We start from the raw sequence: 18916 nt of genomic DNA, 5'->3' as shown, positions 1-18916 counted from the left end.
AAACATGTTTTATTTACTTAAGTTATATAAAATTGTGTAAAAATATATAAATATTTCTTCAGAAGAAATACAACATAAAACTCAAATGCTACATTTCTATGAAACTTCACAGCAGATCACTTACAGACTGGAAAGTAGTGGTCGTCTAAACTGGACTGATAATTTTTCTTTTCCATGTCGGACAATATTGCAGCTTGATTTTAATAACATACATTAAAGGAACAGACTCAATGAGAAATTTTACTCAATGTAGGACTACGATATATTATAATGTACACTGACACACACAAGTATGACAACAATGTAAACAGCTCTTCTCCTCTCTGACGTCTCCTTGGCAACTCAGTTTCATGTGTCCTTGATGTCCCTCTAAAAGTGAAACAAACATGCGTCAGTGGCAAAGAAACAGAGCAAACTTATCATTTAACTCCTTAAATGTAAATATTTGGCCCAAAGTGATTTCTCTATTAAAGCCCTGAAAACAAGTGATGAGTCCTACATGAAGAGGAAATCTTTTGTCAAAGTTAGAACAGTTTTGTTTTTTTCAAGAGAGATTTCTGTATTTGTGATTTTTGTCCTTATTTTTCCTGCTGGTTTAAAGTTGGTGGTTAAAGTCAGAAAAAGAAGAATTCACATTCCTCCATGCTCCCCTACAGAGTCGCTGATGAAGCAGATTAGCTCAAATTTTGAGAGTTCAGTCCTTGATAAATAATATTTGTTTTTTATTCCAACTTTAACTTCGATTGTTGCTTATTTAGTAACATGATTATTTTCAATATCAGTTAGTCTGTCAATTTTATTATTGATTAATCAATATATTGCTTAGTCTATAAAATATCAATAATAAGTGATACATGGCTATTATAATGTCCCTGTGCCCAAGGTGTTGTCTTGAAATTGCTTTTTTTGTCAAAAAACTAAAAAAGCTTCACTTTACAGAGATCTAAATCAGACGAGAGCAGCAAATATTCACAATGGAGAAACTGAATGAAAGAATGTTTGTCATTTTTGCTTAAAATTAAAATGATTAAATAAAATGATCAAAATATCTGCAGATTAATCTCCTGTCAGGTGTGGTTGTTACCTGGCTGTGTCCACTCTGAGATAACCCTGTGGAGCTCCATAAGGAAAGGTCATCCTGCATCGCTAGCGTCTGGTTAACGAACCTCAGCATCCCTGTCAGTGAACTCATGTCCACCTGCTCCTCCTCCTCCTGACCTACCAGAGTGCACACAGAGTCCCTCCTCGTCTCACTCCCCTGCTCATCATCTCCCTCCTGCATCAAGGTAGCGTCCCTGCTGAGGTTTCTGTCTCCTTGCCTGTCCACCATGTATGTGAGGGGGTTGAAGGAGAGGTCGGAGGATGCTGTGACCTCCATGCCACTGAGGCCCTGCCAGCTGTGGTCCACTGTGCCTGGGAAGGAGGAGACAGAGGGGGAAGAGGACTCCCACGGCTGCTGGCGCAGCGCCTCCCTCAGTGTGGCTTTCAGGCTCAAAGGGAGATCCAGGGAGGAATCGATACTGCTGCTCTGCAGCCAGTTGCAAGTTTGGTGGCTTTCAGTTTGGTCTGACAGATGAGGGACTGAGGTGAGCTGAGGGTCTGTGTGAGCTGGGGGTGATGAGCGAGTTTGTGTGAGAGTTGAGTGAACATGTGAAGGAGAGTGGACAATTGTTTGAAGCATTTTGGGTGAGGAAGGAGGAGAGTGAGCAAAAGAGTGATCTGGGGAGTATGTGGATTTGTGCAGAGCAGGGAGGGAGAGTGTGTGATCGTATAGAGTCAGATTCTGGCGGTCAGCAGCTCGCTCCAGACTGGAGATCTTGGCTTGGAGACGGGTCACTTCAGACTCCTGCAAGAAGACAAGAAGAAAAACTTAATCAAATATCTAAAAGCCATTTTACTACAACTTCAGTAGTGTTAATTTTGTCAGCTATCTTTTAAATTTATTCTTAGTCCTATGTCAAATGTCTTTGTTAGATTTTATCATATTTAGTCAACCTCATCCTGTTTCTTTTTCAGTTTTAGTTCACTAAAATCTTAATAAGCATTTTAGTCTTATCTTAGCCAAAGAAATCTGCAACTATTTTAGTTGTTTTAGCCAATGAAAACTTTTGACATTTTAGTCTTTTTTAGCCATCAGATTATATTGAACATTCCAATCATTTTTTGACATTTTAGTCAAACTTATTTCACATGAGATTGTATCTTATTATCTGATGAAAAACAAAGGTTGAATGATTAAGAACACAGCTTTACAGAAAGTGTCTGGTCTGATGGTAATTTAAGGAATACATCCAGACATGGAACATATTCTGATTTGCATATTTATTTTGAGCCGACATGATTCAACAACTGAGGCCCAAAACTCTCTTTAAAACTATTATAAAACAATCAGAACTGTACAGACAATAAGACATTTTGAAACTGTTCTGAACAGAAATAATAGTAGTTAACCTAATAAAACTGAAAAAATACTGTACACACACCAATTGCAATCTACTAGCATTAAAAAAAAATCTGAGGTCGGTGTTAAAAAGAAAAGGAAAAAAAATTGTGCCCCATGTACTTAATAATGACATTAGTTTAACAAAACAAGCTGGTTCACATGGCATCATATTAAAGGTTAAACAAGGCAAAGTTTGCTAGAATAACAACAACCATGATAAGGAAAGGTAACACTGCTATTTTAATCAACACAGCTGTTTACACAGGCCGCGTAATGGTTCGTGTTTCACTCATACCATATATATGTAAACGTGACCTGAAGTCTATTTTCCTCCGTTTTATGTGTGTAACTACAGTCTTGTGTTTTGGGCTCTGAGTGCTTCCAAAACATGGGTCACCTACACTCAACACTGCACCTGAACGCCTCCAGTATAGACACACAGATGGAGCACTAGCTGATGCTGCTGCTCTGTTAACGTGCTGCTCAGGCTACGCCTCCTGTGAGTCTATAATATTTTGTCTCCTCTTTTTTGTCAATGAAAATAAAGAGAGATTCTAGTAAAGTTTTAATTTTTTAAAATACATTTTAGTCATGTCTTTTTTCGTCAACAATATTGCATGTAGATATAGTCACAGTTAGTGTTTAATGACGTCAGTGCTGTCTCGTCATCGCCTTGTCTTATTCATGGTTGTTGATTAACCTATTTAGTCATAGTCTTCGATAACGTAATTAACATTAAACTTAAGTTACACTCGCACTTCTAAAAAAACTTTACCTTGATGAGCAGGGACTCGTTGGAGGTCTCCATGGACTTCTTAGAGGTGTGGAGCTGAGTCTGGAGCTGAGCAGTCTGGACTCTGGCTTGATTGAGTTGGTTATTGAGCTGGTCCAGCTGCACATGAAGGTGATTGTTCTGAGCCTTGGCCTGCTCGTACAAAATCCTGCTCTGCTCCAGCTGGGTCTTACTCTGAAGGAACTGGGTCTGACTCTGGTCTAACTGTGTTTGGAGGTGACTGGCTTGTGTCCGGGTGCGATCCAACTCAGCCATAGTTTGTTCCAGCTGGGCTGAAGTTTGGTCTAGCTGGGCTTTGATTTGGTCGCACCGAGCCTTAGCTTGCTGGAGCTGGGTCTGGCTCTGCTGAAGTTTAGCAGTGAGCTGTTCCTGGGAGGAGCGCATGGTGGAGGAGATCTGCTCAGAGACTTTGAGGAGCTGGCCTCGAGTCTGCTGCAGGGACTCCAGCTAGAGATGAAGGGAAAAACAGACTGATGAGGCAGGAGGACAAGGTAGAGGACCATCACAACTATCAGTGGGAAAGATGGGAAAGAAACTGAAGATAGAAGAAATGAGGAACTCACTCAGTTGTTGATGTTTGTTTAAAAAAAAAAAAAAGAGGAAAAGAAATCGGACAGAAACAGATACAAAGAGCAGACAACAGAGCCAGCCAGAGTGCATGATCCAAAACCCACAAGATGGAGAACAGAAAGCACACTGACAGATGAGGCGCTAACATTAGCCAAGCACCAAGTTTCACAAAATGACACAAAGCTGCACTACAGCACCTTGTTTCCCCTCTTACCAGTTATTTTTATAAAAAGTTTTTGGCTAAAAAGTCAAATTTAAGGACTTATCTGAACAGAATTTTTCAGCTGTAGTCACAGAGACTTGACTTTATTTTAATAGATTGATTTGATGCATTAGATGGAGGAACCTTGAAGCCTCAGTAGTCACTGTACCTCCTTGCTGTGCTGCTCCCTCTCCAGCTCCAGCTCCTGCTCTAAAGAGGTGACCATGCTCTGCAGTCCGGCCTCCGACTGCCGCCAGTGCGCCTCCTTCAGTGCCAGCTCCTCCTCCACACGACACAGCCGGACATCCTGAAAAGACACACACACACACACACACACACACACAAAATAAACACAGAAGGATAGTCCTGATTTTTTTATCTCACAGAAAAATCATTGGTAGTAGTATTTCATCACCTTCAACAAGCGATGCATTGCCAACATGTCTTACTTATCCCACATCAAATATAATAAGACGATGGTTTGACTTCACCTTCTCCTTCGTCTGAAGCTTGGTGGCATCCAGCTCTCTGGTCAGAGTATCACAGTGATGCCGAGTTTCTTCAAGCTCTTGCAGTAAAGTCTGAAGTTTCTGTTGACACACATGCAGCTGCTGGCCAAGCTCTCGGGACTCCTTAAACACACACACACAAACACAAAAATTTGATGTTATATGATATATATGAGTTTTATGATCTACTGTATATCATAAAACATTTCATTCCAGGTAACTATACTATAAATGGCACCAATCAAAATGAGTACATCTATTTATTTGCATCACAATTTGCTGGTTTTGGAAGTGAATTGCTGACACAAGACAGTGTTTTTTATTAGACTCAAGTAATACATATATTGAGATTATTTTGTCCAATGAAATGATATTAATTTTATGAAGTTGCTCCTCAGATCTCATATTAAAACTGATAGCAACCAGATACGTTGGACAATGGGGCCATAATCAAGTGCAGACGACAGGGACTGTAGCAGAGGATGAGGTAAAGATCGAAGGAAATGAGAGCGTGTGAGAAATTTCTATTCCTACTCTGTATGTTTTGAAGAAATATGGAGGTAATATCTGAATTGCATGTTTAAAACTCTTCACAGTAAATATTAGAGTCTTGGATGTTTGAGTTTAAATGTGCAGAATGATGTATGTTCAGAGTTTAACCCTCAAAGGTTGTTTTAACATTCACCTGCTGAAGAGGGAAAGTTAATCTGAGCTCACCTTAGGTCTTTAAGTTTAAAGCGTGTATTTACAAATATGATTTGGAACCAATCCTGGTCCAGTGTGCAACTTACACAAGTGTGATGTGGAAACTTAGAGCGTCCAGTGCACAAACACTGAGACTAAAGAGTGAAGTAGGAGACATCTTGTGTCCAGCAGTTGAACTTTTGAAATTAACAATATTTGCATATTTATGTACTCTGGATTTATCAATGAGGGAGAAGAAGTAGACGTAATTTTAAGAATTTCTAACCAGGTAATTGAACTTTTTTGTGGAAAAACCATATCAGACACAAATTACTATTCAAAGCAGAGTATTTTATATATTTAAAACATGTCTGGAGGGGGTCTTTAAGTTGCAAAAAACAATGATAAATCGAAAAAGAATCTCAATGAAATCTATAATGCATTTATAGATGGCTTTGGGATCCAGGTCTGTCATTAATAATGTTTCAGTTTTATTTTTCATTTATTTGAATTTTATAATTTATTGGAAAAATTGACTTTTTATCATCTACTATTAACAGAACCTCCTAAGAAAAGAGAGCAAAATCCTTGTAAAACATTGTGCAGCACAATAACAGCACAGTAATGTTGGTTATGTTGTTTTCTTCCTGTATGGTGGTCACTGTTCAGAGCTGCACCCACACTGATTACACTTCTGGTGAGAAGCAAAGGTTAAATATTACACTGAAAACCTCTGACACAAATATAATTTAGTACGCAGTCCTGCTGGCTGCCAACAAGCCATTGACCGTTACACTTTGTCCAAGTCATCACACATCCGGTTTCAGTCAAAAAGTCCCCTTGAAAAGATCAAAAATGTGTCACTCCACATTCTTAAAGGGTGAGTTTACTTTCTCACATGTTTTGCCCTCTAACCCGGTGACTGCTCCTGACCTTCATGTTTCTGTCTGTGAGCTCCTTCCGCGTGTCTCTCAGCTCGCTCTCTCTGGCTCCCAGGCTCTGCTGCAGAGACTCCACCTTTCTCTCCATCTCCTGCTTGTGCTCTTTGATGGCCACATCCAGCTGACCCAGCTGAGGATCAGAATGACAGAATGAGGAGAGAGACGGTAGCGTACCATATTCTGCAAATTAAATCAAATATACATAAAATGTTTGTGTGTGTTGTACCAGATTTGCTCTCTGTTGGAGCTCCCCCTGTCTTTCCTTCAGTGCACTGTCCATGTCTAAGACCTCGTGCGTTCTCTCCTCCAACTCCCTCTGTGTTTCACTGTGAAGCCACACACACACACACACACACACGCACGCACGCACACACACACACACACACACACACACACACACACACACACACAGACTTTTATTGAATAGTTTAACAGATCAATATCTTATTCATACGCAGAAGAACTGCACTGAGTAACTTGAAAAAACAAGATTGGGAGTATGATTCTGATTCTTATCAAATGCGGGGAACAGATTGTGAAGAGTTTCTTTCTCTCTTTCTTAAGTTTATTGTTGAACATTTTTAAATTGACCTTTGGTTTTAGTTCTCTTACAGCGTGACTCAGGGTGGACTTATTTCAGTGTGCAAAGGGGCTTATGACTGTAACACAGACCATGAAAACTGCTTTAGGAGGAGATATCTTCTTCTATAAAGGGTATTTTCCGTATCATCTGCATGTCCCTGCTAATGCACCCCTGCTTGTGCTCTGATAGTCAATGACACTAAAGAGAATCCAACAGGAACGGAGGGAGTGAGTAATGATTAATGAACTTCTTCTCTTACACAAGGAAATTATCATTCATTCATGGGTGTCCGTCCCCTTGAGTGCTTAATGTATAAGAGCTGCACACAGTGTGTTGCGCAGTGTATGTGATTTAAAATGTACAGTTTTTTATCTGTGTCGGCAGTATGTCTTTAAATATAAAAATATTACATCACAAAACAGAGCATGTGTGTAACAAATAAGGCACAACAAATTACAAATTACAAATCACATGACAAATTAACACAAGATCCATCTCGGATAAAAAGGAACATGACTTGAACATTAAGTTACATTAAATGTTATGGTACAATTATTAACAGACATTCATATTATTACATCTTCCATAGCAAACAGTTTCCTCAGTAAAATGTATACAAATGTCATTATTTCATCTTGTTGAAAATAAAGATTATCCATGACATTATCTTTGAACAAAGTGCGAGACTGTAAGTGGGACACTGGAACATCACCAGGGTCCATGACTGTGTGTGTCTGTTGTTGTGTGTTTGTGATACACAATATCCATATTGTTTCAAACACAGAAGACACAGATACAATGGAGGATCTTATCTGAATAAAAGCACATGGACGATTTCTCCATCAGAGGCGTGTCCCTTGTCCCTGTGTGCAGAACAACATTTCACATGTGCGCGTATCCTCACCTAAGTTGGGTAGTCAGTTTTTCCACCGTGGATTGCTGCTCATCAGAGATGGTTTGGGTCCTCTGCAGAACATCCCTGAGTTCCTGTAGCTGTTCCAGAGTGTTGGCCAACTCTCCACGCACCGTCTGCAGCTGTCCCTCCAGGACCTTGACCCGCTGAACACAGTTCAGCCTGTCTGCCTCAGAGCGATGGAACTTCTCATCCAGGTCTGCTACTATGAGGGGCGAGAGGGAGAAGAAAAATGCGTAAGAGACAGAACAGAGAGTGAAGGAGAAAACAAACTGGAAAAGCTAAGCCTCTCAGTGTCTCATCTGTGCAAAATGTAAACGTAACATTTGCTACAACTACATGTCATACCCATCTCGCTCTTGTTGTCGAGCAGGTTCTTTGTCTGTTGCAGGCTCTCCTCCATGCGGTTGATCTGAGATGTCTTGGCAGCGACGTCCCTCCTCAGACGCTGCAGCTCCGACTCTTTAGACACCAACTCCCCTCGACACTTTGTCATCTCTGATGTCAGATGGCTTCAAAGAGATATAAGGAGCAAACACATATAACAATAATCAGTACATTTGTACAGCAATTAAAGGTGTAAAATGAACCAAACAAACTAATGTGCTGCACTAAAGGGAAGACATGCTGCAGAAAAAAATAATACATACAAAGCATCAGGCAGGGTACACACTGCAGTCTTTACTATATGACTGCTGGGGTCATGCAACCATTTCCTCACCTTAATGTGAGCAGAGCTCCCATCGTAGACTTAGAGAGAAGGACACCCCTCCAGAAATGTTAGCTAAACTAAGCTACACAAACATGCCTTTTGATGGCACATTTAAACAGCCAACATAATTCTCCTTTGGAGTCTTTCAAAACTTCACAAAGATGAAGATAACCTGTTGCCCAGCGGAGTGAAGTTACTTCAAGCACAACTGGCTTCTGTCTCCCAGTCTCTGACAAGGGAGATCTCCATTTATATACACATGTTCATGGATCATAGAAGCGGGGAGGGGAGGGCTACTTCATGCCTACAGACAAATGGGATGTGGTGTAATCATGAGACTGTCTCACAGACTGTTGAGGCACTTGATTGTCTTTGCAGGAGGTCAAGAAGGACAGCATACTTGAAAAAATCTTGTTAGTCGCTAATAAAAGTCTCAGACAAATGGCATGGGAAACCACACTTAGTACTATAAGTTTGGTAAAAAAAATAAAAAAAAAGATTGCATTATCATCAACAAAAGTACTACAAACTACTGAAAAAGTGTGAACCAACACATACTGTCAAAATATTCATTGAATGTAATGAATAAACAAATGTTTTAATTTATGAAAATCCCACTCGTACCATCTCTGATCTTTAAAAATTCTGTTTCCTTTGTTCCACAGAGTCTAACTTGAATGCCTTGGTGTGTACAGGTGTTCTTACCTGACTGTCTCAGACAGTTGTGTGTTCTGTTGGTTCATCTCCTGCAGGTCCTTATCTTTCTCCTGAGAGTCTTGCTCTCTGTTCCTCGCCTCGTCCTGCAGAGACGCCCGGGTCCGTTCCAGCTGCTGCTCCAGAGAGGACACCTACAGACAGACACAAAGTCAGTTTTTGTGTCACATATTTTTCAGTTCTACAGTATAAACCAGGAGAGATCACAGGGACCAAAGGTAAGAAAGACACTAGAGAAAACATCCAGTATTAGTGCATTTTACTGTTTTTATTATATTAACTCTGGCCTAAAACTTAAAAATTGTTGAGCAAGACATTTTCTTGTACAGTACATCTGACCTACAACTCAAAACGATAAAAAAAGTCTTCTTGACAGTCTATCTCTACAGGTGATCTGTATTCTCCCAGGGAGTCTTCCCGACTGCTTAGAAGAAGGCTATTGTAACACCAATTTTTAAATCTGGCAACCCTCCCACCACCTGCAACTACAGGCCTATCAGCGTCCTACCAGCACTACCAAAGATAACAGCGAGATGAGTTGCAGAACAATTGAGTTTCCACTGAACAACAGCACCTTTTCTCTGTATCCAATGCAATTCAGATTTAGAGCCAAACACTCTACAGAGAAGGCTAACTGCTTCTTTATAGAGAGGGTGGTGTTGTTGGGGCTGTGTTTTTAGATCTTGAGAAAGCCTTTGACACTGTAAATCATGCTGCCCTCCTCTCTAAGTTATCTACCTTCAATGTCTCTCCTGATCCCCTTAGGTGGATAGAGTCCTACCTTTCTGACTGATCTCAAATTGTCAGTTGATAACCATCAGTCCACAACTGTCAGCTTCTCCACTGGTGTCCCACAAGGATTCAAAATGGGCCTACTTCTATTTGGCTTATATGTTAATGATCTGCCATCCATATGCCTTAAGATAGAGACTCAAAAGTACGCTGATGAAACTGTAATATATGTACAAAGCAATACAAAAAGCCAAGTTCCCATGATCTTAATCAACACAATGGCCCATGTTACCAAATGATAATGGTAAACCACTGCTGTCTACAAATAAATGTGTCAAAAACCATTAGCATGTATTCCACAAAGAAAGCTAGCAATACTGTTGAGCCACATATACTTGTACTTTGATTAGATGTTGTCATAAAATACAAATTTCTTAGAATTGTGATAGACTCAAATCTCTCCTTCAAAACCCAGAAGGTTTGCATCAGGGTCAAGTACAACCTAGCAAATCTCAGATTAAAAGGAATTGCATGAACCAATTCCGAGGCTGCTGGAATGTACATGAATACTATGATCATATTGCACCTAACCTACTTTTAGTCACAGGCAAGTAGTTCAACCTTGAGGCCACTAGAATTATTATATAAACAAACCGTGAAAACCAGTGATAAGAAACCTAATAGTTTTCACCACTGCAACATATTGGAAAAATATAACCTTCTGAGCTCGGAAAACCTGATCAAACATGGAAATATATGTCTCATCAATAAAATGATTCATGGCATGGCTCCTCCCCCACTAAATTGTTTTGTTGGGAAATGAGTAAATACAAATCAGATTAAAAGAGGAGTCACAAGAGGAAACTGCATCATCTCACTAAGAAAATCTGCTTTCAGTCAATCTGCCTTTTCAATTAAAGCAGCACATGAATTGAAAGCTGTACCAGCCCACATCAGGGAACTTACCATTTACATGTCACTTTCTAGACAGTTAGGAACATGGCTTACAAACCACCAAATCTGTCAGCGCTAGTTTGGGTGCCTTCATCATCTGGCAAATGTCTGTCAATACACAAATTGTATGCTGCTAACCTGCCCTGTTGCTTGACTTACATTACTGCTACTGTTGCCCTGTTGCTCATTTCTGTCTTTGCTCATGTCTGTTTTTTGCAAAGCTGTTCTATAATTCAAGCTGTTCTGTAATTGTTTGTTTTTGCTTTGTTGAACCATAATTTGCTCTGCTTTTATTTCTGTCTGTGTTCTGTTTTTCCTGTAATTGACATGTCTTACATCATGATTATTGTTTTAAACTTGCTTCTTGATTATAGGCTGACTTTAGGCTGCCAACTTCACACCTGGCCAGGGACTACAGATGAAAACAAGCCTTTCAGCTAATTCTGGCATATATGGAGTGATGTTTATTAATATGCACTGTCCCTGAGAAAATTAAAATAAGAAAAAGAAATGAGAAAAATAAAATAGACCTTCATGTACAGAAGGGCTCCTCGTTACTGTCCCTGTACAGCTCTGCTCCCTGAATGAAGACCATTGTGCTCTGCTTGTTGTAAGGGACAGAAAGTACAACCACCAGCTAAAATATGCAGCGCTATAAATGAAATCACAAGCTCAAACTGCAATTTCCCTAGAGCAATGCTTTACCACAGGAGTGTGATATGTGCAGGCTATATCAGTAAGTTTGCATATTGGACCACAGTTACTCTCATGTGTCTTATGTTCTGCTCTTTATGCACTTCTGTTTGCTTATGCAATCTAAACCTTCAGTAAAATGTTCTTTGTTAGTAAAAAGCTTCTTTTTCACTTTAGAGAATATTCCAGGCTACTTCTTGTGTCTTTTGCTTCACTATTTTACTCTGCTAGACAAAAAGTGAGACTCGACAGAAATAATTTGGGAATGTTTAATACTAAAGTAGTGTTAAATAGCTACAAAAAATGTGTGAACTCCATCACAGATGTTGCACTTGACCACAAAACTGAAGAAAACAATTGTTGATATAGCAGAAAAGACCCAAATAAAATTAATCTAAATTAGACAATAGGAGAACTGAACAGACTAAACACTATTATCACCTGTGGCTTAACTTTGTGCAACGGGTTTTAAAAAAACAAAAAACAAACTGAGGCATTCTGTGTAATTCGAAGTACAATTAAAATGTTCCCTATTATTCTAAATACATTTAAAACATAGCCTCCAGACTTTATAGCGACCACAAAATCTGTAAATCTGTCTCACACCATTACAAGGCCCTTCAATGCCAGAAGACCACTGAGAAAGTTTTTCTCAAAACTACCTGAAATGACTCAAAATAGTCCTCATTTCACTCAGCACAAACAAATTATTACCAAACAGAAATAAACATATCTGAAGGAGCTGGTAAAGTATAACAAACACATATTTTCCAAGATTACATAATTAATTTAGCGACAAACAAGCCTGCAATACATAACTTTGATTATCAAAGGCAGTGTGCTGCACAGCTGCTCAACATGTAACAGAGTGTGACCAGCAGAGACAGAGAGGATCATTGAAGTCATGAACACAGAAGAAGAACCAGCTCTCCAAATCAACGTTGTATCACCAACACGGCAAATCGGGAAACTGAGGGCCCAACAACCTCAGGAGACACGAAGACTTTAGGTTCACCATGTAGCAAATAGTTTGTGGTATTTGATTTATTTAAATTTTGTTTGGTAATAGTCCATAAACTGAAATAATTGGAGCCTTACACAGCCATATTACCAAATCAAGGCCCTGTCTTGTAGAGGTTTATACTGTGCTTACATGATGCATATTCCTAAATAAGTGTATAAATAATAAAACTACCACAAACTTATTTCTAACTACTAACTAATAAATACACAGTTCACATAAAATGGGAGAAACAGTTGTCAATAAATACCCACAGCTCATTTTTGCCCAAAATATGTCTTCAAGTAATCACTTTGACAAACATGTCACATGATCACGTGTATCTATTGTGTTTTGATTTAATGTAAATAAAGTTCATTTGAATTGTATTGTTTCTATGTTTATGTCTATAATTATTTTCTGAACACTAAAAGAAATCTGCCCTGACTTTTCTATGACATTATAGTTAAAATAGAAAGAAATCCAAATGGAGTCACTATTTTTGACAAAGTAAAAACAAAATTCATTCAAAAAAGCTTCATGTATATATTTTTAGATGCTAGTTATCCTGATATTTCCAAAAGAGTTTCACTTACTTGTCTCTGCAGCTGGCTCTGGCTCTCCTCCAGTTCAGCGATGCGGGCAGTGCTCTCAGTCAGCATGGTCTGCTGCTGCTGGAGAGAAAGCTGAAGCTGCAGGTTCTGCTCACTGGAGCTCTGACAAACCAGGCTGGCACTGTGAAGCTTTTCCTGCAGAGAAGACACCTGAGGAGTGAAGAACAAGGGAGAAGATAAGCCTGAGAAGTGGACTTTGCACAAACAAGAGAGGATGGAAGATCAGAGATGGAGGTGCATACAAACTCTCTTGCACACTGTGACGGACAGTCTCACCGTTTGCAGGACTGTATCATTGTACGTTACACTGTACCTTGTCATTGTTCCGCTGCAGCTCAGTTTCATAGTTCTTCTTTACCTCCTCCATCTGCTTCTGATACAAGTTCAGCTCCTCTCTACATTCCGACAGAGACGACTGCAGCTCACACACCTGACACACAGACATCAGTTATTATTGGTGCATTCCAGTGGCTGTGGTGAATTTATGAATACAGATGTTTCTGTACAATTAAATCTGGAAAGATCTGTCTTTAGTTCTTCGTTCCAACCTTGGCAGCAGACTCAGCTGCCTGCTCCTTGAGACTCTGTAGCAACTCGTCATTGTGCCTCACTTCAACCTGCCTCTCCTGAAATCAAAGTTATCATTAATAAACAGAACATACTGTTCCTGTGTTAAATTGCAGTTGATTGGCTTTTATTTTAAGTCTCAGATAGCTTTTGTGTAATTAAAATGGTCCTAATTGAGTAGTGTCCTGACCTGTGTGAGCTGTTCCACAGAGTTCTGCAGCAGGAGAGCCGCTCTCTGAGCTTCGTCTCGCTCCCTCTGGAGTGAACTCAGCTCCTGCTCCATTTCCAACATCCGAGACTGAGCCTCTTCTACAGACAACTGCAACTGCAGAGGAGAGAAAACACTGTAAGTTCTTGTGCAACTTTATTTTCATTTTGTAGTTTAAAAGTATGCTTGTGTTTTTCCACTGGCTCAAGAGCTCCAATTCTCTCCATTTCCTTTATCATCATTTATGTGAAACTACTTTCTAGATAATGCCAAATCGGTTTGTTGAGCAAGACAAAAACATAGATGTAAATCACCATTTCTATTCTGTGCTGTTGCTCCGTACATTGTTGAGCTTGTGATTTTTTACACTTCTCCAAAGACTGCTGGTACTCTCTTTGCTTTTTGGTCATCAGTGATTGGTAATGCTGAAGAGTGCTAGTCTTCTCCTGTTTTTAGAAATGGAGAAGCATAAAATAAAAACGATTCTATAAACAAGCAAGCAACAGCTAGCAAACGGAGAATACATTCAGAATGTGCAAATGATCACCCACAACCTATCTCAGGAAAGGTTGTTAATTCTGGGGAAAAAATGGTGACAAACATGACAAAATTGTGTGTGTGTGTGTGTGTGTGTGTGTGTGTGTGTGTTGTACCACTAGCTGATTCTCGAGCTCAGTGTTCTTCAGTGCAGCCAGACTGTAGGCTGATGTTTTTTCCTGTAACTGTTTTTCCAGCGCAGCCACCCGTGCACTCTTTCTCTTCAACTGAGTTGCAACAGAGAAAAATAAAAAAGCAACAAAGTTTATTCATAAAACTGATTTATATTGTCCTAAACACTCACAATCACACCAGTTTTCATTCTATCAGCTTCCTCCAAACAGTTGACGAATACAAAGAAAACAAACAAAAATTAACAAAAAAAAGAAAAAACGAAGAGAGAGAGACAAGAGATGACAGAGGAGGAGATGAGAAAAGTGACTCACTTCTTTCTCTGTGTCAGTGGCTTGGCTGACTTTGTCCAGCAGCTCCGTGTGGAGGCTCTGGTAGTGGGAGGCTCTCTGGGCCATGGAGCTCTGCAAGGAGGACATCTCCTCCTGGGTTCTGCTCAGACGCTCCTGAAGTCGCTCCACCAGGCTGCTCTGTTTAGTCCGCTCCGTGTCCACTGACTGCAGCACTCGCAACAGCTGCTGGTAGCCTTCACCTGTGAGCAGTGAGAGAGTGATGGAGGGAAGGAAAATAAAATGAGTGAAATGGTTTTGGGGGAGTTTGTAATCTAAGTGATTAAGTTGTGTAAACTTCTTTTAAAATTTGAAGATTTTCTTTGCATGATGCGGATTGAGTAAGTATGTACTGTATGTAATGAAGTAGCCATGAGGTTGGTCAGGATACCTGGCTTGAGGTTCAGCTGGTGTGCAGTTCTTGGATAGTCCACTGGGGGCAGCATGCAGGGCCTGACACAGAGTGACCCTACAGCACCCTGAAATTTAAAAAATAACCCATGACAACAGGAAACACGTCATACCCTACGCATAATCAGCTATAAACATAGTAACTTGTTTGCAACGGTTACTATGGCACCAAAGACTTGGGCAAACAAATTATGTAACTATCCCTTTGATTAAACAGTATGGGGGACTTCTTAAAAAAACATGTGACGTGGAAACACAAAGGACAATGTGATTGTGTGTAACTGCGTCACTCCACCTCTCTTAGATGCAGCAGGGCCAGCATGGCCTCCAAGCTGGCCAGCTCTGCCTGGCTCTGCTGAGCCTCTCTGTGGCTCTGGGCCACCTTCTGTTCCTGGCTCTGGGTCAGGGTCCGCAGGTCTTCCAGCTCTCTGCGCAGAGAGGCCAGCTCCCTGCACTCTGCAGCCCGCTCCACGAGCTGCCTCTCCAGATATGAGGCCCGTCGTCCGGCCTCCTCCAGCTGAGCCTGGAGGTTTGAGCGCTCGGCAGCCGAGGACTTTGCCTGCCTCACCTCCTCCTTCAGCTGGCTGTGAAGCACACCAGGAGGAAGATGGAGAATTAAATGTGTTAACCAGCAAATCAACGATATTTCCTCTGAAAGATTTAATTGTTTTTTTGTTTACACATGCAAATATGAAGAAATCAAAGTTACAGAAACAATGTGTACCTGATTGCTTGACTCTGTTCTGTCTTCTCTCTCTCCAACAGAGTGCATTTCATTTCCAACTCTTCTTTTTCTCTGTCACACTCAATAAGACTCTCTTTTAATTTGCTTTCACTCTCCATCACCTTAAACCACAAATGAAAGCACATTTTTTGGCAATGACATGCAATAATAAACATATTATAAATTACAAATAAATATTTGAATAAACTGTACCCTCTGAAGTTTAATGGAAATGGTGGCCTTGTACTCTTTGAAAGCTTCTTTGAGTTTTTCTGCATTTTCAAGTGCTTGGTTCCTTTGCTGCTCAGCCCTGTGAGGGATGAGGTTGAACATACAGTAAGTGAAAAAACAATAACTCCATCATGTTGAGAGTAAAATAAATGAGATATGGACTTTCTGATATCTGTTATGCCCAAGTGAATCTTTTCATTTAGCTCAATCAAAATCCTGAAACAAAACAGGTAAAAGACACTATTACAAGACAAAAAAACATTGTAGCAGATCAATTCTGTGAGGAGTCCATGCTTTTCCCCAAAGTGTTAGAACTGTAATGAACTGTAAACTGAGCTGTAATGAAATGAACATGTGTGCTGAATCCAAGTCCAAATAAAAGCATCACCTTTTGCACAGTGCTGTCTTGTTGTCCAGCTCTTCTCTGAGTGTTCTCAGTTCATCAGTGAGAGTCGCTACCACAATATCACTGTGAGCTGCTGCTTCTTCACTACACTCTGCCCTCAGCTCAGCTGCCCTGAGAAACACAGACAAGGATGGGATGTTAATACGACGTTCACCTAGAGGTTAGTATAACAAGAAAAGATGTAAACTGTAACTCATGAAGGTTCACAATCAAGCTCTCCATGCTGAGAGTATTTATAACAGGAATAGGGCCAAAGGTTTACAAACAAGTATCATATATGTATATACTATTATTGTATGAATGAATGACTATCAGTATTTATTATATATAAATAGTCGTGCATTTGCCACATTGCAGTTACATAATAGCAACATACAAAGCATCTGCTGTGTCAGCTCAAACTATACGTTACAAGGTCATGAAGTTACTTTAGTTCTTTGGCATTAGCCTCCAGCTCTGCTTCAAGACGACGTATGTGCTCACTCATGACCGCCACATTGTTTTTAACCCCAACCCTGGGACCTCGGAGGCGGACCTGAAAAAGAAAACACATACAGTACTTGCATTCAATTCAGTTACTGTTGGTTTATATCAAAGATTTTTAACATACATTATTAGATAGAAATTAGATCAAAACAATTTCTTTGGCCAGTTTCTGAACAAAAATACTCAGACAAAGAACTCTGGTTTAACACTCATTTGAAGCACATAAGGATTAAGTACAAAATACAGTGCTTTAAAATGATGGGATCTTCATTCACACAAACATTTGTCTAGGGGTGAGTGTTATACCTGAGACTTGGAGGTGGCCAATTCATCAAGGTCACTGATGAGCTGTTCATCCTGCATGGTCAGACAGGCGTTCTCCTGACGCACACAGCCCACCTTCCTCCTCGCAGGAACAGACTCCATCTCTGCTGACCTCACCTTAACTGAGGCAGACTGAAAAGAAAGAGAGAACACAGGTGTGTGTTTGTGGTTAGAGGTGGATAGTGGTTTGTTTTTTGTTTTAGTTATGATGTTATACTGACCCTGTTTATTACGACGTATCTTGCATAAAGGTTATCTATTTTACATTAACAGCCTTGTGTAAAATGGATTGCTGCACAGACCACACTGCCTCATAAAATTTTGATATTTTAAGTAATGAAATCACCTCATTTATGGATGCTGATGTGATTACCGTATGTAAATACATTCTGTGATTAATCATCAATCCATTCTTGTTTCACCTGGCTGGCTGTTTCTTAATTTTTCACTTACACGTATACACACACAAATATCCTCGCTCTCACCCTAAAGTTGTAGGACTGTGGGCTAAGACTGCCAGCAGCACGTCTCTCAGCTGTCCCACTGAGAGGCCTCTCCTGGCAAACACAGCCTGGCTGGAGCAGAAGAACATGAGGTGCCTGCAGGTCTTGTAAGGTCAGGTGATCAGGACTTGGCTGCACACACTCATCATCGTGTCCTTCTGACTGACTATAGAAGGAAAGAAAAAAATCAGTGAGGAAAAAGGATGCATCATATAAACCCTTTGTAGTATTAAACTGATTGCAAAGTGGTCGTTCCTCAACTCTGTAATACCAGCAGTGTGTGTAGTTATCTACAGCTGGTCCAGGTCATTGCAGTTGACTCACTTCAGTTGTTGTCCCACACTTTGCAAGCTGAGCTCCGTCAATCTAAGCAGGTTCCTCAAACTGTCCACATCTTCGCTTGAACTATCTTCGTTTTCAAACATCAGACTAATGATGGGTGCATGACAAATTTCAGCTCATCGACATCTTGTCTTGACTTGTTGAGACTGAAGCTTTCAGTTGAGTTTCAGCAACTTGTGTAAATAGTTGGATAGGTAAACGAACAACACACTCACAACTACTTATCGATATAACAATACTTGTTATACACCAGTGATGCGAGTAAGTAAAGCATGTCAGCTAGCTTTGCTATGGTCGCAAAATGTAAACAAAGATGCTCGCTGGATCAACAGGTGGCTAGCTAAATCAGTTAACGCTATTGTTTAATTTTTAGAGCGAAAAAAGCCAGCGAATAACCCGACACACGACGTTAAAGTTTTAAATGCAGTGTTAATTTTGTTGTCCTTTCATATGAAAGAATTAAACATACTCTGAAACTTCCGAGTTGAACAAATCTTTCAAGGTTTCCCAGTCCAGTGTAGCTGTAACAGAAGCCGAGGTAGCCAGGACAACTTGAAATATGTGTACGCCCACATTTAACAACGCGTTTTGCGATTGGTTAAGCGAGAGCTAGCTGTTAAATGATTGGTGGAGAAGGTTGTCACCGACACAAGCCGCGA

The 18916-nt window shown here is 40.2% G+C and overlaps 1 protein-coding gene across 2 annotated transcripts; it reads right to left on the bottom strand.

Moving 5' to 3' along the window:
- On the bottom strand, positions 1-18833 carry ccdc18 (coiled-coil domain containing 18). 2 transcript variants are annotated; one of them, XM_042429527.1, is made up of 27 exons: positions 18727-18833; positions 18240-18344; positions 17898-18081; positions 17395-17544; positions 17031-17137; positions 16585-16713; positions 16179-16275; positions 15966-16087; positions 15537-15825; positions 15222-15309; positions 14816-15033; positions 14486-14596; positions 14147-14278; positions 13815-13949; positions 13606-13683; positions 13371-13487; positions 13040-13207; positions 9056-9198; positions 7987-8150; positions 7630-7843; positions 6369-6468; positions 6135-6272; positions 4500-4640; positions 4178-4315; positions 3219-3683; positions 1085-1846; positions 1-369 (listed from the first exon to the last, which is right to left on the bottom strand). In XM_042429527.1, the coding sequence occupies exons 2-27, from the start codon at positions 18338-18340 to the stop codon at positions 349-351; spliced, it is 4512 nt and encodes a 1503-aa protein (XP_042285461.1). In that variant the 5' UTR covers positions 18341-18344; positions 18727-18833; the 3' UTR covers positions 1-348. The 2 variants fall into 2 exon arrangements, with proteins under 2 accessions (XP_042285461.1, XP_042285462.1); XM_042429528.1 differs by lacking the exon at positions 18240-18344 and having other exon boundaries at positions 2-369; positions 18727-18832.
- Positions 18834-18916: the final 83 nt, after the last annotated feature.

Source organism: Thunnus maccoyii, chromosome 12 (assembly GCF_910596095.1).
Source record: "Thunnus maccoyii chromosome 12, fThuMac1.1, whole genome shotgun sequence".
Taxonomy (NCBI): Eukaryota; Metazoa; Chordata; class Actinopteri; order Scombriformes; family Scombridae; genus Thunnus; species Thunnus maccoyii.
Note: the sequence above shows the minus strand (reverse complement) of the source record. Positions and strands in the feature narration are given on the sequence as shown.

Excerpts from the sequence above, each read along its gene's own strand:
- ccdc18 (XM_042429527.1), bottom strand. The coding sequence starts at position 18,340 with ATGTTTGAAAACGAAGATAGTTCAAGCGAAGATGTGGACAGTTTGAGG. Across the intron at positions 15,826-15,965 it reads GAACAGAGTCAAGCAATCAG|CCAGCTGAAGGAGGAGGTGA; the intron begins GTACACATTGTT and ends TGTGCTTCACAG. Across the intron at positions 8,151-9,055 it reads CAACTGTCTGAGACAGTCAG|CCATCTGACATCAGAGATGA; the intron begins GTAAGAACACCT and ends ATCTCTTTGAAG.